Source organism: Macrosteles quadrilineatus, unplaced genomic scaffold (genome assembly GCF_028750875.1).
Source record: "Macrosteles quadrilineatus isolate MER2022 unplaced genomic scaffold, UCM_ALF_1.0 Scaffold_2__2_contigs__length_208266976, whole genome shotgun sequence".
Lineage (NCBI taxonomy): Eukaryota > Metazoa > Arthropoda > Insecta > Hemiptera > Cicadellidae > Macrosteles > Macrosteles quadrilineatus.
Genome location: NW_026542595.1, coordinates 14,453,783 through 14,475,865, shown reverse-complemented (window position 1 = coordinate 14,475,865; position 22,083 = coordinate 14,453,783). Strand labels below are relative to the sequence as shown.

The following is a 22,083-nucleotide window of genomic DNA, read 5'->3' as shown; positions in this document are numbered from 1 at the left end:
AGGTACATTTTCAACCAATACAAACACATAGGCCTACAGTACTTATTAAATGTTCTTTCATTAGATGTGTAGATCTCAATAACTATTGGAAAGGTATCAAGTACCTAAAATAATTGCTTTTACTATTCTCAAAGTACAGTAGTTAGTTAATAAACATTTTAGTGTGTTCCTTTTCCTATTATAGTGTTTGAGATATCTAATTAAAGGCATTTCCATAAAGATTCTTTACAAATAGTAGTTTATTATTTCTCAAATTTCAAGGATTCGGTCCTGGCAAGAGAGCACAAATAATCTTGTATATTTATGTTTAAGTTTGCTTAATTTTTTAGTTCTACCATCACAAGATTTTTAAAAGAAAGCCTTCCCTTGGCCAAATAAAAAACGGCTACAGTGGAAATCATGCAGCCATTACAGTAGTCTACTTTTTAAAATTAATTAGCCTAAATTTGACAAGTATTAAATCTAGACCCTCAGTTTTACGAGGTTATTTGGCTTACATTGCAATATTTTTTTACCCATGAGACCGGGCCACAGTGATGTGAAGCTGATAAGACTAGCTCTTTATAAAAATAGTATCTTAATATTATAGTACCGTATCCTTATTTATTAAAATGTAAGCCAAACCTTTTGTTGTTATTTCATTTACTCATTCGTGTGCAAATATTAAAAATAGATCGTTAATAAGAATCAAATATAGTGCAACTCACCAGAAAACACAACAATAAACTAACTTTGTGTAGAATATTATCCCCGCCCGAACGAACATAACACGTGGGCCTCCAGTTACGATTTAACCAGCATCAACGATAATGCATGCACGTACGTTTAATTTATGGATACAATTGCTTTTGATTTCTTGAATTAAAGATTATGGTGTTTTATAGAACAAAACAAAACACCCTATTTTTGATTAACCAAACTGTATAAATTGGGAGTTTTTCGTGTGTTATCCTCAGATGTATGGCATTTAGCAAATAAAAAGGGCTTACGTTTTATGAAAATGAATCAAATATACCTGCTACTGTACTACTTCATGAACTTTTTGTCAATTAAGTTGACAAACAAGACACGACTGAAGTATTCTGCTGTAACTCACAGCCACGTCAAGTAGTGAAGTAGTTGTGAGAATAGCCGCTTGGAGCTCTATACACTGGTTGTCGGTAGTGTAGTTTTGTTTACATCCTACCCGTTACCGCATAGACCTTACTGATTTCTTTCTTGTTCTTTCACAAGAATTTCTTGAAGTCCAGATATTCTTTTGTATTTCACAGTTTTTACTCCTCCAACTGCTGTAGTTCTTACCAGCCCACCACTCACGAGGGTTTCGGCCGTGTTTTTGGTCTTGCCCCACCGAGGTTGAGGTAGGCCTATAGCTGGAGGTTGACTGATGAAGAACGGACCACTTGTTACTGTCTCCTCTGAGTCTAAAGATTGCAGCTTCTCTTTGAACTCCGGACCGTAATCAAAGTTCTTGCTTGGATCAAGCTTACTATTCCTCCGAATTTGTTTTGTCTTGATAATTATAGAGAATAAAAGTAAAACTACTCCAAATATTACTAATATCCATCGACCGAAGTGTACAACTTTCACAGGGCGAAGAAGAGAGGCTTCGAGAAGTTCAAGAAGTTCACCATTCAGTTCAAACAACTGAAACATAAAATCTTCTTAGTATACTTCAAACATTATGAACATCGTGTTTGTGAAATTGAAAATATTCTTGAGAGAAATTTTGATCAGCTATATACGATGAAATCCTCCCAGTATTATTTGCATCATTGCATGTGCTATACACCACACCACATCAACATAAGCAGAAATAACATAATGTAAAGAAGGTTTGTGGTATTTTGTAGCTTTAAATGTTACACTGGATTTGTGATGTGGAATAGGAGTATTACTTACAGTCCGGTATAGGGTTTATCGAATGCTACAACTGACCTCCTCAGCCCAGAAGAGTGGCACTAGGGTCCGGTGAAAGTTTTGAGTTCTGGGTGTGTAGCGTATTGGCTTCAGGTCAATATTCATTTGAATCCTCTTCTTGACACTCAAAGGTATCCCAGTTGTCTAATATGTAACACACGTTATAACAACAATTTTTTAATGGCTACTATAGTTCGGCCGCTTAGAAAGCGACCTCCTCCAGCATTGGTTTAGCATTAGCGCGCAGGTCGTTTTCTAAGCGGCCGAACTATAGTATTTCACATTAGGATCATATTGTACTACGTTAGATTATTATAGGTCTAAGATAAACAGAATTGAATTAAAAATATTAATTCGATTTAGTGATGTGCTTTTTTCTTGCATGCCAAGTGATATACTTATTTATCAGGTATACGAACTATTTTAATCTATAATATTAAAAGGTGTCTTGTATCTGTATAGGTGGTGTCTGTATGCAAATATTGCTCAAAAAACTGTGTTGTAGACCAACTGTTATTTCTTGTTAACTAAAGTTTAAAGATGGCAGTCATCGTTGTAATTTAATTACACATTATAATACCGTATATCTAGAAGTTTTGATTAATTGATCTTACAGGTTCCAGGACAACGAGAATCTCGTGTTTCTCCTTGTTGGGCTGTATCCCACTGACGCCGGTGATGTAGTCCTGACTTCCACCGTAGAAGTGTGGTAGCGACGCCACCAACGGCGCCCCTGGAGTACACGTAAACCAAATACTGCGTTAACCATGATTTTGAAACAAGTAAAGACAAGCCGACCAGAGCTAAGCATTCGCACTATATCCTCCTCAAATACCTCTTAATTGAAATGCACAACACAGTTAATACAGCGTAGTAACTGCCATAACCTTTTGGTCGGTCCTCATGTATATGGTAGATGTGTGCTGTACTTTGTTCCTCGATAACAACTGGCTAAAAAGCTAAAGCAGGAAAAGCTTTGCAGTTTCTAACGTGTCGACAAAAATTGCTTCTGGTTGCTGCGGCAAGTGGTTGTACGCATGTTTGGGTCTGTTTTGTCTAAGGAACTCTTGGCCAAGGGAGACTTTGTAAGTGTGCCAGAGTTATGGTATATTAGCGGGAGAGTAGAATATGCAGATGGTTGCTAAAAGCCATGTCGATTGTGTTGGCATATGGTGCCCGTTAGCTTCGAGCATACCATTTTGTGTCTAAACTACCAGTTAGAGTTTTTTGTCGCTTCATGAAAGGAGTAGCAAAGTGTCCTATCTCGTCCGAAGGTCCTCTAAATACATTTTGAGTTTAATTATTTTATTTAAGAAATGAATTTTTCTCAAGGAACTCATGAAATGAGAGTGAATTGTATTTTTTCCGATGTAAATGAAGATGAAAGCTTTAAAATGAAACTACCAGACTGATCAACATCGATTAAAATTTTTTGAAAAGAAAAAAACATATAATGGATCCAAATTTTTGGAATACATACCAAGTTATATTAAAAATAACAACAATTTAAATTCATTCAAACGTGCATTAAAAAGTTTCTTGACTGAAAGGGCTATTTACTCACTAGATAATCTTTATAGAGGTGCTGGTTAGTTAGTTTAATTTAATTTAGTCCATTTAGTGCTGAGGTTTAAAACCATTCTGTAACTTAAGTTCTTTTCTATACTTTAAGAATTTGTACTATTAATTTTATTTTATTACATATTTAATTTTAGGGCCTATGTTACAAATATTTTAAATGTAATATAGGCTATTCATTGACACTATTCAATGTACCAAGCATGTACAGATGACGAATAAAGATATTTTGATTGGATTTGATTTGATTTGATTTGACATTTAACAAAATCGATGAAGAAATAAGGAAGTTATGGCGTACCGACAAAAAAGTACTTCATAAATTATAATATAGATTGTATGGATAAATATAACTGGAAAATAAGTAGTAGAAGAGATTATAATGTAGATCATTGTAATAATGGCATTATTCATACTTTTATAACTTCAACTTAAATGTCAACCTATGTGAGTAATTTAGCAGGCCCCCATAGGTATTAATCGAGATAATTGTGAAGCATTAGAGTATGCTAACTATTTAGACAATAATTGTTTAATTGATATTAATGTTCTTTGTAAACCACTGAGCTCCACTACCCAACTACATCTCACAGTCTATAGAAGACTTGCATTATCAACAATAACGAAAGGTTCGTTACCCTGACATCTGTACGCATCCAAGGTGCCTTTCTTGTAGCAACGGTCCACAGCGGCGCAGTAGCACTTATCTTGTGGCTCATTCTCCGTGTCCCCCAATGTCACTGTGTATGCGTACCCTGATACTCTGTTGACGTCATGCTCACCCTCGTACACTCCATGAACCACTCTGGTGACAAATGATAATAGTAAATCTGTTTTGAAGATTGTTCATTGTATAAAATCAAAATCAGAATAAAACTATGGATTAACATTTACATTTTACCAAAGTAGACTTTGTAATAAAACTGTGACCGATTTAAAAACCTCTAAATAATAATCGAGTCAATCAAATTTTGGCACTAACCAAAAGAAACAAAGTAGGATTCTTCAAGTCCTACTTAAAGCACGGCTCTGGACAAATAAATGCAAGGCTATTTTGTCATATATGTCCAATCCAAGTTGCGATTTGCCTCATATCCAAACACAACAAGTCACCTAGGCGTCCCTTTCATGGTACAAAGATCACATACAGATTCACCAATTACTAGGGTCTGTTCTACTATACAGATTGACCAATGGTTCAAGGGTCTGTTCTAAAGTACAGATTCACCAATCCCAAAGACGGCTGTTTTCCGGACAGTATTACGAAAACAAAATTTCTAGCAGTTTAATGTGAAAAATCCTTGTAAACAGTCACGTTACCAAATATTTTTTCATCCGATTTTGGCCTATACGATTTGCATTTTAATCCGATTATCTTCTATATAAATAAAATTAGAGTTTTGTCCGTACATTGCTCAGAATTATAAATTTTTAGGTTATTTTTACGTTTTATACATTAAAGAAGCCGAAACAAGTCTCATCCAAAATTCTGTCTGTCTTTCTGTCTGTCTGTAACACTCAAGATGGCATTTTACGCAATCTTCTCCAGGAAGACGAGAGTACCTATCAAGATCCAAGTCATTTTAATGTATTCACTGGATTGGCGAGAGTGTCTTTAGCCATTCAACTATGGCCTCACTACTTTGTAAATAAAATTACGGACGTTCAAAAATGCAGTTTTGTGCGATTTTTTTCAAGTTTTCGTCCAATTTTTATCACATAATAATTATCTATGATATAACGAACAGCTGTTCGGATCAAGATTATTTTTTCTAGCTGTCACTGATATGTTTACAAATGTTGTTTACAAATACCGCAACCATTTCCGATCACGTTTTGAAGGCAAATCCTATCCAAGTGAGATTAAAAACGTTTTTCTTACATAAAGGATTTAATTCATCGCAAGTGGAATAATATAGTGTAACCGTAAATTAAATTAAATAACTAGGCATCATCCAGGTCAGGAACCAGAGATTCTTTGTGTATAAAATTGTTCTTGAGTTTTGATAACCAGAAAGATGACATTGAATCAGTGTTGTATACGGCTGGGAAACTTAAATTTTTTAGTGATTGTCACCAATAGCTTAGAAACAAGGTTCCACTCATTGAAGGCGCTTCAATGGCTGTTGTGTGAAGTGTAAAGTAAAAAATCACAACTGCAGTGGGTGATTGTAACAGAGGTTTACGGATCACTCCATTTTCCAACTCGATTTTCCACTAATTCACACTAAACTCGACTAAACTCGATTTTCCAATGTGTCACTTTCTGTTCCTACCATTGACTAGCCTATATATAGTCAATAGTTCCTACTCACCGTGTGATGCAATCGCTGGACCATACAGCCAATATAGGCCCATAGCCCATCTCTTGGGTACGTACGCCTACCCAATTATTTATAACAACCTTTTTGACGACGATCCTTGATACTGGTACTTTTCCGTATAATACACGGCCTACCTACTTAAGAAATAAAATTACAAACGTCCAAAAACCCAACGTTGTGTGATTTTTGTCACATTTCCTTCTAATGTTCTTTTTCAAACTGACACCGATAAGTTTACATTAAGAGTTGTTTACAAATAAAGCAATTAATGGGAAATAACTTTGATTGCCGATTACTTTTTACGAGAAAATCCAAAACCAAGAGATCAATAACCTTGATTAACGCATCTAATTGGTCGGATGGACTATAGTTCTTAACTGTAAACGTTGGTTTTTGGTACTGGTTCTTTTCCTTTGAATCGTTGGTAGCAGCAAGAATCATTTTTACGTACCAACACATCACTATAATTTACAAAGTAGCTATCGTTGGTGTTGCACCATATTTATTACAGGCGTATTCAATTCAATTGATGTCTTAACTGTATAAGTTTTGCTTTTTCTGTCTGGATTTCAAAATGTTAGTTTATGCTAAGAAAACGATAACGCATTTTAGTGAAGCATTTATTCAGCAAACCATCATAAATTGTTCAAACGCTTTAAACGTTGTTTATGTATCAATGGTTCGTGGCATATTTTGGTAATTGTTATTATAAATTACCATTCTAAATCGTCTATAGTACTTCATTTCATATAGCAAGCCGATTCATTTAGCATTTCGACAGAATTTCGGGTCATCTTATATCCATCTGAAAGTATGCAAACCAACTGCTGTGCTTAATATAAGAAGGTTTTAACTGACTACGATAAGATCCCCGTGCGTAGAACGGGCACACAGCTAGTTTTACAATAAAGGAGCATTTTTTTCTATTTAAAAAGCCGTTGAGTGAGATTTGCGGCTGATTCGCACACTAATTAAGTACAGTATAGAGAGTATATTCAATTGAGAAGTGTATAGTCAACGATACAGCCACCTCCCATCGCATCACTTATCGTACCTGACCTCCGTGGTCACTGAAACCTTAAGAGATTTCTGCGATCCCATTCCCTTCTATCACCTGTCTCTTCTCTAATTATTATCACCACAATACAATGACTCATAGTATATAGAATTTCAAGTAAGTTTAAATAAAAAAAAAACTACCAGAAAACTATGATTATGCAGCCGATTTAGAGAACAAAAAACGGCTGTTGTCCGGAAAGTGTAATGAAAATAACTTTTTAATATTTCACCTTAAAATCCCCAAATGAGTAAATAGTTTGTAGCGAACTACTTACCGTTACTACACATATTTAAAAAAAGGTTTGCACTATTTTAACACTAGGTCAAATTCAACGTCAAGACGTTTCGTTATTGCTTTCAGATACATGTTTGTACCGAGGTGTGTCGAGTCCATTGCCTCTTATTTCCCCATATCTAACGGCTGCATGCAATTACTCTCCAGCTTTGACGATTTCCGTCTGTGTAGCTTCTTCTCGATTGAACACAATCACTCATTGGCGAAGGTGTGGGGATTTCTTCAGAACATTGAAGATCTTCCCTTTCCTGTAGGGTGCTGCCGGGTCGCCGGAATTTTACCCCCCTGGAATTTTACCCCCTGGGCAAAGCTGACGTCACTATGACGTAGTAACCTGAGTGGCCAAAAGTTTGTTCGCGGCCGGAATTTTACTCCCGCGGATTTCGAAGTCTAATGATAATAGTCAGAGCGTGATTAATTCAATTAGCGATAAAAACCGGAATTTTACCCCCTGTCCATATAACTAGTGTTTAGACAACTGAAATGTACGGGCCGGATTTTTACCCCCCGGAATTTTACCCCCTGGCCGATTTTAGAAATTGAATGATTGGTTTTCTTATTTCTGTTTTTAATTAATTGTAAACATTTCATTATTTAGTGGCCTATCTTTATTTATTTATTTTGTAATCTCAACTAAGTCAAACGAATTCGCTGTTTAATTTTGATGTTCGGGATTTGCCTTTGGGGCAAACTGTTGGTTAATAAGTATGTAAATAAGTAAAGCATCTAGCCATTCCATTGTGGCATTGTGAATCAAAATCAGAATAAAAAAAATAATAATAGTAATAGTAATAGTAAATAATAGTAATAATAATAATGAAGAAAAATAAGCATTATTTATTAATAGGTCATGTTAATAAGTATGAAAAACAATGTATTTAGTTTCAGTTGTACAACAACCTTCTTGTTTCATCAGGCACAAACCATGTGCTATTTATAGTTTGTAATGATAAAGGTGATCGAAATACATGTTGTGAAATGTAGTTGTAGGCATCCGGTATGCCTACAATGTATTCGACCAATTGTTGTGTTGACTACTGCAAGGAATCTCATCAACAGTACTTGGAAAGGCGAATGAATCATTATGAGTGAACAGTGCTCAGTAAGTTATGTTAATCCCCTCGCGCGTTAAAAACATGTTCGATTAGTTAATGTCACAAATAAATTAAGATAGGATACTTAATAATAAAATGTTTACTATTAAATTAAAACAGAATGAAGATAATAAATCATTCTCGCTAATTTTTATATCTAGCCAGGGGGTAAAATTCCAGGGGTAAAATTCCGGGGGTAAAAATCCGGGGGGTAAAATTCCGGGGGTAAAATTCCGGGGGTAAAATTCCGGGGGGTAAAATTCCGGGGGGTAAAATTCCGGGGGTAAAATTCCGGGGGGTAAAAATCCGGGCCGTACACTCTAGGTTTTTATAATTTGATGTGTTCTGGGGCCCTATTTTTGAAATGGTTGACAGTTGACTCTACAGTCAACACTCAACTCAACCAACAACAGGATTTGGTATTTTTGAAACCCAACAGTTGGGAAGCGAGTTGGGAATCACTAGTTGAGTGACTCGTGGTGGAAATGTAGAGCATACGACCGCCCGAAATTCAGATGACGTCATTTTGAACCAATCACAATGCAGAGTTCTTGCGATCTTCGATTTAACCTCTTCTTACTCTAAAATCTGGCAGCTAATCTCAATCTACCATATTTCGAGACACTGAGGTAAACTGTCAACTCCGTTCTTGAGAGATTGAGGTTATGTCTTCGTCTTGCTTAATCTTCAATCTTAGTGATTGCAAAAGTACCTTAACTTATAAAATAAACTTAAGTATTAAAAATAAAATTTACTATGGATGTTTGTTTTAGGGTGTAGCTAATTATAAGTTTAGGCATATCCTAAATACATTATTATTTGCTTTCTTCGTCTATAGTTTCCTTCATCGGTTAGTTTGATGTTATTTTTGATTGTGTTTTTATTTAGGTTAAAGCGGCTATTTGCCATTGCACTGAAAGCATATCGTAACTTAAATTAATTTGATCCCTTTATTAGGTGAATGGTATTGAAACAAACTATGATATTGTTTCTCTCTACCACAATCTTTAATACCTTAAATCATAGGTCTAATAACAATAATTATCTTTATTAAGTTCAATTAGTATGCCTAGTCTATTTCAAACATACCAACAAGGATAAAACCCTTGAATAAATAGTCTAGTATTGACACAGTAATAATAAAATTAAAATGCAATTATTCTACAGAAAACAATCGCATAAAGTATTGGGTGCTAATAAATTGACAACAAATACATAAACATAACCTCTAAATCGCAATTAATAAATTAAAGCAATAACAATATGGCGTCGACTCAAAAAGAGCAATTTTTTACCGAAAGAGGAAGAAGAAAGTGCAGTCAACCGTCCACTCAACAGCTCAGTAGGTAGTGAGTAGTTTTGGTTGGATAAGTCGACCGTCAATCGTTTCAAAAATACGAAACGATTGGAAATAGAATGACTCGACACTCAACTCAACAGTCAACCATTTCAAAAATAGGGCCCCTGATTAAATTCACAACCGTGAAAATATATGTTTAATTCCGCGTTTAATCCATCGAGCTGATGTCGCGAAACTCAAAAGTTCGCGGCCGGAATTTTACCCCCTGGTTTGTGACGTCACGTTTGCCCAGGGGGTAAAATTCCAGGGGGATAAAAATCCGCTACCCCGTGCTGACATGGTATCACAACTGGGCATAGAATGCGGAAAAAGAATATGCTCGTTGACATTGTCCATACGTTTTTGCAGTGCCATGGATGAAAATATTTTTTGTTGATGATCTGTTGAAAGAGGAATGAGCATTATTTTGGTCAGGGTCAGTAAGGATCGATAACAGGACGAATACGTCAGTGTCTTCCCCAACAATGATAGTATTTTCCCTTCTTTTTCTAGTTGAATGGCTATTTGGATAATTAGACGGTCTGCATCAGCTTTTGCATGGAGCATTTGTATTCCATTTCTGTTTAGGTGGCTTCCTAAAGAGCAGTGAGCCTTAGTTTGTTGGTTAAGTTGGCTGAGAATGGGTGCTGCTGGGATACCAATTGCACATCAGAATCATCAAGAATCATCCTCGTTGAGTAATGCTGGTGAAAATGGTGCGAACTTAACATGACTTCAACACTGAATCATTACGGACAACACACATGATTCGATGGAATGAGTCATTGGTATGTTCGGAGTATGTTTTATCTATGGTTTAATCCTCTGTAGAGTTAGTATACATATTCCAGTACATATTACCATATGATTTAAATAAAGTTAAACCACATGTTTTAAAGTAAACAAGGCAGACATGACCTTGATTCCCATGTTATTTAAATGTGAATTATTTTATTCCGTAACAACCTTTTGGTGCATAATGAAGAAAAATAATAATTTCCCCCAAAATTTCATGCCCAGACTTTTAAAATGAGACCCCTCCCAGCTTTCTACGGCCTACCGTTTGCTCACAATTTCATTGTAAAATTTTGGGCTTACGGAATTAGAGATTCTTTGCAAGATAATTTGAAATTCCAAGATTAGCGGCTGAATCCAGTTAGACTATATTCGTGAATGGTCTGCACTAGACCTTTGACGTAAATCGCCACTTAAAAAAAAAATATTTTTAGTTTAAGACATTTGAATGCTACGTTAAATGATATAAGTGTTTGACAAATTTAATCAGTGATAATATCCAAAGGTACTTTACAGATTTTTGATAAGAATTCCTTATCAAGGCATTCTATGAAAATAATCTTGTTCATATTATGTTTGTGACTGAGCTACGCAGTTGACGACGTTGGCGTTCACCTACATGCCGGTACACGTTACATGTGCACTGAGTTTATTTGTTCGATTGTGATCTGTGGAAGTTTCTATGTATGTTTGATATTTTATGAATAACGACATACATAAAACACATAAAAAATTACTCCCTTGGTTTTGAACTGATGATGCGAAACCATAGTAGTTCTGTGGGTATCATGCAGCTGATTAGTAACCTATAATGTCATGGTTTCATAATTGATCAGCTTTACCTGCAGACTTCCCCTGAGTAGGCGACTAGACTGCGATTGTCTGGACGACGGAAGGGTGGGAAGATGGAGCCGTCCGTGCCATTGAGGATGTTGCAGTCACCACGCCAGTAATTGAGGGTGGGTCGACCGTTCACTGCCACTAGCCTCCCCACATCAGTCGCCTCTTCAGCCCCTCTCCGCACCGTATATTGTGAGCCATCCACACTGCCGTTCTTCTACAACTCTTAACAATCCATTGTAGGCTTACCTTTTCATGATTTAAAAGAAAACTCAATTCGACCAAACTTTTTGATACTTATTTTACATCCGGGATTTTATTATTTTTTAATATTTAATTGAAGAAATAATCATCAATTAATATTTGGAGCGATTTTACTTTTTTGTTAGAAGACAATAAAAACCTAGTATTCTGTTCCCCCATACCTTCAACCCCCCCCCCCCCAAACAAACAAATCGTAAAACTACAACAAAACTAGTTCGGATTCTAAATTAGGTAAGAGGTGCTGACATTTGTAATAGATAAGTAGTTATTTGTTATAGGATTATCTAAGAAAGTTATTGGCCAGGCTCCTACTATTAAACTAGAAGATACTTTAATACTTTTCGATGAAATGGCGACCATACAAAGTAGGTATTTTAAGCCAAGTATGAATGGAGATGAGTGTAGGATAAGTGGCACTATCTTGTAGTCTTGTTAGTGACTAAGGCCAAAGGGCGACATATTCCTTAGACGCAGCTGTTAATTAATAGCCCATACAGCTAATGGTAACTAAGGGACCTACAGTTTATAGTGGAATCCGACCACAGTTTTGCCTTGGTATATACGAATTGGTCTAATTATCAGGATAGTACTGCGGATAGTCGCAGTACTCACTCGTGCGGACGTTAATCCACACCAGAGAGTATCGCATCCACAGTGCATGCCTATAAATATCCACAATTCGTTACCTCCTAGTAGCTGGATTACAGGACGACGCCACCCGTAACAGATATGAGATAATACGACGGTAGACACAGAAGAGACACGGTAAAATGAACCAACTGTATGATTTACATGTTACGCTAGAACTGAATATTGTGAAGTTGGCCCACTACTGAGGTTGCTATATTTTTAGGATAGAAGGAAGGACCCAATGAGCCGTACTAAGCTATAAAAAATGTTCAGAAGAAAGATATATAGAATGATACTTCTGATAATAAATAAAATTATTTTTTCAAAAAACTATGATGGGTTACACAAAACAAGCTTTCCACTCCACCCTTCTTCCAACGGTCAACCAGAAAGATTTGTTCAAACTGTAAAGAAGGGTCTAGCCTTGAAGGATGAAGGAGGGGGGAAATGGGCATAGCGTTACAACTTTTCTTGATGCAAATTAGACAATCAATAAACTATACTGGGTAAAATTCTTATTTCCTAATGTTTTAGAGAAATGTGACAATGAGATAACATTTAATGGTAACAAAAATCTTCACACAGTTACTTTAAATGTGCAAAGGGAGTAAGAGAATTTAACAAGGGAAGAGAAATCAAGCTTACAATTTAAGGGACTATAAAAATAAGTTTATGTTTAGTAATGTTCAGAGCAAGGTATGGAAAATCAATTCGTGTTCTTGAAACGGATGATGGATCAATCTATATGTAGACGGCATGTCAATCACATGTTTCCTTCCAAATATAAGGGGGAGGATGGATGTGTATTCCAAATTCACTGGTTATAATTATTTATGGATATGACCTACACGTACTGCATCCCAGTTAGGGCCAATATTTTTGGTGAGGAGAATACCCTGGATGAAATGTGACACACGGTCTATATCGTCCTTTAACTCCTCTCAGCAATTGTGTTTGCTTCGATTGATGGTCCAGCGAAGAGAATTCCTCGCCATCAACTTACAACGTCTGTCTACAGTTTCTATGGTCCAGATAGCGAGTCGTCTGGCTCCCAATGCAGCTTGGCATAGTTCCGTAATCTTAAAAGTCCACCAGTATACAGATTAATTATAGCACCGGCCGAGACAATCATTCCCATCATAGATGTAACGCCTCTGCGTGAGACCCACTGGTTGGGTGAGGAACCGCTGGCGCTCCCCGTAGAATGGCTTCGTTGAATTTGGCCACATCCAGTTGTTTAGTGTTCATCAAACGGGCATTTGCCAAGACGCGGCAACTAGTCTCAGGTGACCATCCAGAACATCAAAAATTATGTACTGGTGGTCGTCCAGGACTCTCCGAGCAAAGGGATCCTCGGCAAAAGGGACTGAGATGCAACGTCTTGGATCGTTCCCCTTATTCTATGGTGCCGGAAGATAAGCGTCGACAGCCCTAGCTTTAAAAATCCCCACCCATAGCGGCGTGCCCTGTTTTATCGCGCGCGCTCTCTTCCAGGCGGCCTATCTTCTTACGGATGGCCTTGTTGGGAGTGAGGTATACACTGAAGTAAGTGTCATCCCTGCATCGAGCCCAGACGAAAACTCGGTCCTTCGCGTGACCCTACTCTTGTGCTTTATCTGTATTACGTGTCCAGAATGTGGCATAACCAAGATTAGGGAACCAAGAAGTTGGGTTCCTATAAAGGTACTTGTACTGTTCGCTGACTAAGAGAGCGTCGACATCGCGTTCGAGATCAAGCAGACCGAGATGCGTGTCATTCATCCTGGATCACTCCACATGACACCGAAGGATTATTATCTTTAATTACTTGAAAGGTATGCTGTTGGACAGGGACGCCACCCTCTTCACAAATTTATCCATGACCAAACGGCAGGCGAAGACGAAACCAAGATCATCCCCTAGCTTGGCCATGCCGTTTTTGACAACTTGGTTGACTCCTTTCTGCGTCATGAAGGTTTCAATCATCAACTTGGTCTCCTCCATGTTTTGGAGCTGGGTTTTAATGCTACTTTCTGCGTCAAGATATTCCTGAAACAGAAGCACTATCCCCAAATCTTCCGACCGCGACCTTGGTGTGAGGGGTTCCTTCGGCTTCACCAGACCTAAGGAATGGTGCCATGATAGGCAGGAGACCCTATGCAGAGATGTGTTACAGTTGTTCTCCTATGCAGAGAGTTGCCGGCAATGCCAGTTCAACTACTCAACGCCAAAAAAAGAAGGCGATAATCCACAGAACTAGAGTGGATACTTTCATCACAGACATCCACACCCTGTAAATAATCGATGAATTCGATGATGCCTAGAAATACTGCTGAACCCCGCTGTTCCCCCACCAACGTGCTGACTATACTTACCAAAGAGGAACGTTTGGGACTACTAGAATCTCCTCCTCAGTGAGGCGAGTGGCTGCACACATGAAACCCTCCTGTCGCACCACCCATGCGGACTTACTTACAAACAGGGGAACGTTTGACACAACTAGGACACAGGTGCAAATAAGTTTCTAAAAGACTATACTAAGTGTGTAATATGGTAACTTTAAATATGTTTGGTTTTTCAATATGTTTTTCAATATTTTTTTGCAAATATGTAGCCGGAAGTGTATTTTCAACATTGCCAAATAACATATCTACAGCAGGTCAAATAAGCTGTTATCACTCGTTTCGCTGGTAGCGATGTCTGGAACTTGAAGCTACACCCAAAGGGGCTCGGTTGCACACCCAACGTGTTTGTTTACACATTCGAGCTGATAAGCAAAAATGTGTTTGTGCTTATTATGTGTGTACGTTATTACAAGCCATAATGTTTTTACAGCTCATCGTGCGGCAAGGGGTGGTCAATAAACAGTCGGGAACGGGTATACCCTCGGGAACAAAACCCCTACCCCAGTTCCCCGGTGCCCGACCCCTGTTTGCCCAGCACCGAATACCTGATGACCTCAGAGCCCGACCTCTTTATCCATGCCGCACTACTTGACCAAGGACCAAGGAAGTAGTTGGCTCATCCCAACTCACCGAGACTACCCATCGACAGTGTAGAGCACACATCAACCCCTGCAACTCAGCAGTGGCACTCCCATAGATTTCCAGTGAGAGCGTCAGTCACCATTTAGTCGCCCCTTCGATAAGTCGGAGAAGGCTGCGGTCCTATTCTACCTCGAAAAACTGCATGGGGAAATAAGTCTGTAATAGCTACAACCATTGACTATTATTCAAAGATACAACGTTTCTTAATAAATGCAGTACACCATCGAAGCATTCAATAGTATAAGAAATATAATACGTGAGCGTACCAATATGGCTATGCAAAACTTCGGAAATCTTCTGTATATTACAGCGACCATAAGTCGAGGGTGGGCTGTATTTAAATGTTATATCAAATGACTATATTATGTGCAGTTTCATAAACCAGTACATTATAAGGACGTATTAAGTATCATCAATTATAGATTAAGCAATGAACTCGCGAAATGTCTTTGGTGGCCACTTTGATTACTTACCGCACCTAGGAAGGAGAAGGAGTATCGGTCCTCTCCGAGTTTCCTCAATCCAGATGGTTGGTCCCTGAGACCTCTGCAGACCCCTAAGGTGAGCACTCCTCGATGCCAACAGTCTATGAGAACGCCACCGAACAGCAAGGTGCGTGCCGACGCAGTCAGAAAGAGGTCACTGTTGTCACCAAATATGCTAGGTAACGCAACGTTTACCGCAGCCAAAAACGGAGCTGCGAAATTCTTCTCTGCCACGAGGAGTATCGACTGTTCAAATACGAAAGGATTTTAAAATATGTAAACTTTACAAGTCTTAGCATCGACTATTACGGTACCATGTACTATAGTTGGTATAGTATAGATATCTATTTTCCCTACTCAGTCACCTTACAAAGTGACCTTCCTAGCACTGATTAGCACAGAAAGTTGCTAATTGCTGCAGCTACTTACTTTTGCACACAGTTTTTTTGCCGCACACTAGTATTCCCACCAAACAACACAAAACAGCATGCTTTTATGAGGCACGTAATGCGTGTATATGCTTGAAAATAAGTTGGCAACACTTAAAGATATTACGACTACAATCTGCTGGTGCAGCTTTTTCCATTTGGTTTAGTGTTTGGATTTAACCTAACCTAAAAACGTGTTGTACAGTGTTTGAAAGACTAATTGTCTATACAGTATGCTTTATAGGAGCTGTAAGAAAAATAAAATATGGAACGTGAGTGCAAACCGCCTTTGCTGCACTCAAGAAACCTTCCACACTCGCCTAGGGCTCGTGCGTAAACATTTCTCTCGTGTAAAGCAAATAAGTGCCACTTGGCCCACTAGTTACACAAATAACTCTTTCATTCGTTTGTTTTATTCTTTATTCTTTTAAAAATTTCGCATGTTCTCGTCAAATTGCTTTCAAAATAAATACAAACAAATAAAAAGGTCATAATAGAGTTTTATTTAAAACTTTTATGGCAGTGTAGAACATTAAGCTCAACATTTTACAACATTCTATCTTATAACTTTATCTTAAATTCTCTTTTACGTGACCTTTTTATATTAGAGTAGTTGGGCATCATCCCTTTTGCCGTAAATAAAAATAAGCGTATGTAGTAGATACCTTCACTGACTGTAACTTCCAACAGAGGTACATTCGGTTCAGGAAGGACCTCCTCCACTGGCTGTACCATCCAGGAGAGGGACTTTCGGGATCTCTAGGTTTTCCTTATATTCTATGTGGCAGATACATGCTCTGACAGTACCTTCAAACAGAGGGACGTTCAGGATCAACAGGACCCCCCCCCCCCACAGTAGGTGGCAAATATAGTATGCTCGACAGTATACTTTCAAACAGAGGGACGCACGTGACCACTAGGTCATCCTCCTCAGTGAGGTGCGTGGCTGCACACACGACACCCTCCTGTCCATCCCTTGTGCTGACTTTACCTACACACAGAGGGACGTTTAGGATGACTATAGGACCTCCTCCTCAGTGAGGTGCGCGACTGCACACATGGCACCCTCCTGTCCCCCCCACCAACTGACGGTACTTACCAAAGAGGAACGTTTGGGACTACTAGAACATCCTCCTCAGTGAGGCGCATGGCTGCACACACGAAACCCTTCCGTCGCACCACCCATATGCTGACTTACTTACCAATAGAGGAAAGTTTGACATAACTAGGATCATCTCCTCGGTTATGTCTGAGGCTCCATACACGACACCCTTCTGTACCTCTCCCCCCGTGTGTGACTTCACTTACTACAAGCAGAGGGACGTTTGGGACCAGTAGGACCTCCCCCTCATTAAAGTACGTGGCTGCACACTCAACACCCTCGTGTTCCTCCACCCATGTGCTAACTTAACTTACCAACAGAGGCACGTTTGAACTACTAAGAACTCTTCCTTAATGAGGTTTGGGGCAGCACACTCGACCCCCTCCTGTTCCTTCACTAATTTGAGGACCTTACTTACCATCATAGGACGTTTGGGACTACTAGGACATCCTCCCTAGTGAGATGTGGGGCTACACACCAACACCCTTCAGTTCCCCCAGCCATGTGCTGACTTAACTTACCAGTAGAGGCACATTTGGGACTACGAAGACCTCCTCCCCAGTTAGTTGTGGGGCTGCACACTCAACACTCTTTTGGTTCTCCACCCATGTGCTGCGAAGTCGATAACTGATTGTGTCCATCTTCGGATCCCCCTTAATCTCTACTTTCTCTTTAAACTCTCTGAAATCCCCAGGAAAAATCTCAATGTCTTAAAGGAATGGACGGAATTGTATTTTAGCTCGGGACGGGGTGAGGGTTTTCCCCGTACAAAAAAGTGTTTGTTTAAAACTTGATTAAAATATTCTGGCAGATGGTAATAATGAGAAAACAATTTCCACTGTTCTAGAAAACAATTATGAGTAAACGTATACGAGTAACAAGGACTGTGAACTAAACAAATTTAATTTTCAGTCCAATTAATTGTGAAACATCAATCTAATTATAGACCACTGAACGCTAACCACAAACTGATAGGCATTTAGACCGACTATAACTACATTTTTAAAGCCTTAGTAGTGTGTTATGGACCTGTAGAAAATACATAATCGTTAACAAGTCTCATGTCACGGTGACATCGTCAAAATAGCTTGCAGTCACGGCCCTATAATCTATAATATCTCGCTATCACAGCACTATCATCACAACATCTCACAGTCGGAGCACCATCTTCAACATATCTCGCGGGGTCGCCTGAATGTTATCCCCCTTAGCAGAGCTGAAGTCACTATGACCATTGAGTATACCTACACGTATACGTATACGTGTATACGAGTATACTCAATGCTATGACGTAGTAACCTGAGTGCTCTCAAGTTTAGTCACGGGCTGATTTTGACCTCCTTGAATTGAAAATATAAAAAGCGTGATAAATTCGGTTGGCAAACAAGCCGAAATTATACCCCCTGCACATTATAACTTGGGGTTCAAACTGCTTTAGATGTATGGCCCAGAATTTTACCCCCGGATTTTCAACTCCGGAATATTACTTCTAGCCAGATATAGAAATTGGTGAGATTTCCTACAGTTACCGTACTTGACAAAGCAGGCTTACTTGCATTGATTATAGCACGCAAAGTAGCTTTTTAACTGCTGTATTTACACGTAATACTTGTACGCTTGAAAATAAGTTGGCAACACTAAAGATACTATGACTACGATCAGCTGATGGTGCAGTGTTTCCCATTTCGTTCAACGCTTGGATTTAACATAGCCTAAAACGTGTTGTTTAGGGTTTGAAAGACTAATTATGTACATGTTTTATAGTAACTGTAGGGAAAATAAAGTGTAACGCTAGTGCAAAGTACCTTTGCTGCACATGAGAGAAATGTTTACCCATCAAGGTTCAAAAAAGAATCTCGAGGTTCAAAAAAGAATCTCGAGGTTCAAGGTTTCACTTTGCACACTAGTTACACAAATAACTAATAATACTGATTCCGTGAAAATTTCAATTAACCTACTGGCATAAAAAAACACTAAACATGCTTTTTATACAAGCGTTGAACGAAATGGGAAACACTGCACCAGCTGATCTTAGTCATATTATTTTTTTAAAAGTTGCTAACTTATTTTCAAGCGTACACAAACGTATTACTTGCCTAATAAACGAACACTTTTTTGTGTTGTTATGTTGGAATACTGGAGTACGGCAAAAAAATTAGTGTGGCAAAGGTAAGTAAATTAAGCAATTAGCTACTTCCCGTGCTATAATCAGTACAAGAAAGCCCGCTTTGTCAGATAACTGTATTAAAATACTTATTTCGCAATTAATTTCAGACAGCTGAGAAAATAAAAATTTCACATTAAATGTGAAAACATGTCTAAATTTTTGCACAGATATGTGGTAGTTTTGATTTACTTGTTCTAGATTGTGTAATTGATTATGGCGTTAAGCAAGATTTCGAAACCTTTTCTGTATCAACTTAGGCTTTGTCCCCTAATTTTGAAAGTAGGATATGGCAATATTATTTTTTTGATGTTTTCGTGGAAACAGAAGGACAACAAGTTTGTAGCCTACATGTTTTGAATGATTTTGATATTTTGTTTTCAAATTTAATTTTTCCCTCCAAATTTAGTATAAACAGCAGTATATAATATTTAACTGTTTTAAGTATTTCTCTTAAAACGCCTATTGTGTACAAAATTAATTATTCTCACCAAATTCTATATATGCGAACTTCCTGGTTTAAAAATCCGGGCCGTATATTTTGAGCTAAACTCATGATGGGGGTAAAGATCCGGGAATAAAATTTCGACCCGTACACTCTAGGTTTTGTAATGTGATTTTTTCACTAATTTCACAACCTTGAAAAGTCAACTCATGCTGTGCAACTCAAAAGTTTGCGGACGGAATTTTACCCCCTAACCTGAGACGTCAGTTTTGCTCCGGGGTAAAATTCTAGGGGGATAAAATTTAGCTACCCCGTCTCGCTGTCACGGCACCATCGTGAACATTCCCCGCGTTCACGGTACCATCGCTAACATGCCCCACGATCACGGCGCGATTGGTTAACGTGTCCCGCTGTCACGGCACCATCGTGAACATTACCCGCGTTCACGGTACCATCGCTAACATGTCCCACGATCACGGCGCGATTGGTTAACGTGTCCCGCTGTCACGGCACCATCGTGAACATTACCCGCGTTCACGGTACCATCGCTAACATGTCCCACGATCACGGCGCGATTGGTTAACGTGTCCCGCAGTCACGGCACCATCGTGAACATTACCCGCGTTCACGGTACCATCGCTAACATGTCCCACGATCACGGCGCGATTGGTTAACGTGTCCCGCTGTCACGGCACCATCGTGAACATTACCCGCGTTCACGGTACCATCGCTAACATGTCCCACGATCACGGCGCGATTGGTTAACGTGTCCCGCTGTCACGGCACCATCGTGAACATTACCCGCGTTCACGGTACCATCGCTAACATGTCCCACGATCACGGCGCGATTGGTTAACGTGTCCCGCGGTCACGGCACCATCTTCAACTAATAGAACCTATTATTTTGATGGAAATGTTTTACTCACCTATTAATTTCAAACAACGGAAATGTATCATAAATATTTATTTTACTTATATGGGTACCTGATTTTAATAGGATACTAATGGGTTTAATAGACCTGTAACAATATGGTCCGATTTCTTGGACGATGGGTTTTGCACCTGCCCTCACAGCTTCGTTGTTTGTCAAGTTGAACAGATATATGTTGAATCTAAAAACAGGCATATTCTGCCAGTGTCGTATGGTATCCTCTCCATAAGCCAGATTTATTTTCTGTTGATAAAAAACATCAGTTATAATTAATTGAACAACAAATTTATGAATGGGTTTGTTTAGGTACCTAGTTGCTAAATACTCGACTACCAGTGAAGTTCGCGTTTGTAGTGCCGCCAATGGTTCCTCATGGACAATTCTCTACGCTCACCGTTTGGTAAAATCAAAATACAAATATTGAAAAAATGGTTTATTCTGGTAAATAAACGAGTGAAATGTGGTATCGGAACCCATCGTCATTCCGGTTTCATAATCAAAAGTAATGTAATGTCCGGCTAGGCAATCACTTGTGAGAATTCGGTTAAAGATTTCTTCAACTATTTGGCAGTTTACTTAACATTTTACAAGCCAATAGAATGTGGAATGGAAATTCAAAACTGTAGTTCATTGTGCTCAGTTGTTGTATCGAGTATCTCAATCTCATACCGGTAATGTATTTTAATGAATATGGTAAGAAATAATCTTTGGCAGTGCATTTGTCAGGGTTGATTATCAATAAATTGATACCGCGAACCGCGATTCAACTATACCGGTTTATTTATAAATCAGTAAAAATAAACTATTCTTTAATGGGATTGGAGAAGGCTTTCTTACGATCCTATAAGAGTATATTATTAAAGATACAAACTTTTCTAGCTCATTTATGTCTGGTCCTAAACTGTAATGCAGGAATAAGATAAGTAGGAATAAGCTAAGAAAAAGTAACATCAAAAAGCAAATAAAGCCACAGATATCGTACAACCTAACTAAATCTTTTGAGTTACTCTACTCTAACTGTTTGAATTATTTTAAAACTCTATCGATCGTTAATATAGAGTAGCCTACATTATACATAGGCAAGTATTAATTCTTAATACAAGTTTGGCATCACATAATTTAACCACCCTTGTGGATGTGGTTTATTTCACAAATCAGGATTTGAGATTATAGCTGAACTTCAGTTAGATCCATCATGGAGGAATATCAAAACTTACTTTTGGTATTAATTTATTCAAGGATATAGGGAGAATTATCCATCCAATGCTAATTCCACTTGCCAGAAGAGATAGTCCAACGATTGCCCAAGCCTTCGGTGATGTTGCACCTATATAGACATCAACCTTCTCCCCGACTTTAATCAC

At 38.4% G+C, this 22,083-nt stretch overlaps 1 protein-coding gene across 1 annotated transcript; it reads right to left on the bottom strand.

The window, feature by feature from the left end:
- Positions 1-1,203: 1,203 nt before the first annotated feature.
- LOC128983952 (sensory neuron membrane protein 1-like) lies at positions 1,204-12,593 on the bottom strand. The gene is made up of 6 exons (XM_054403230.1): positions 12,483-12,593; positions 11,247-11,461; positions 4,137-4,303; positions 2,535-2,653; positions 1,939-2,064; positions 1,204-1,647 (listed from the first exon to the last, which is right to left on the bottom strand). Exons 1-6 carry the CDS (start codon positions 12,591-12,593, stop codon positions 1,204-1,206), a joined length of 1,182 nt encoding a protein of 393 aa, XP_054259205.1.
- Between the last annotated feature and the right edge of the window lie 9,490 nt (positions 12,594-22,083).

Excerpts from the sequence above, each read along its gene's own strand:
- LOC128983952 (XM_054403230.1), bottom strand. The coding sequence starts at position 12,593 with ATGCCCATTTCCCCCCTCCTTCATCCTTCAAGGCTAGACCCTTCTTTA. Across the intron at positions 11,462-12,482 it reads GAGTGGAAAGCTTGTTTTGT|AAGAACGGCAGTGTGGATGG; the intron begins GTAACCCATCAT and ends TAAGAGTTGTAG. Across the intron at positions 1,648-1,938 it reads CACTCTTCTGGGCTGAGGAG|TTGTTTGAACTGAATGGTGA; the intron begins GTCAGTTGTAGC and ends TTTATGTTTCAG.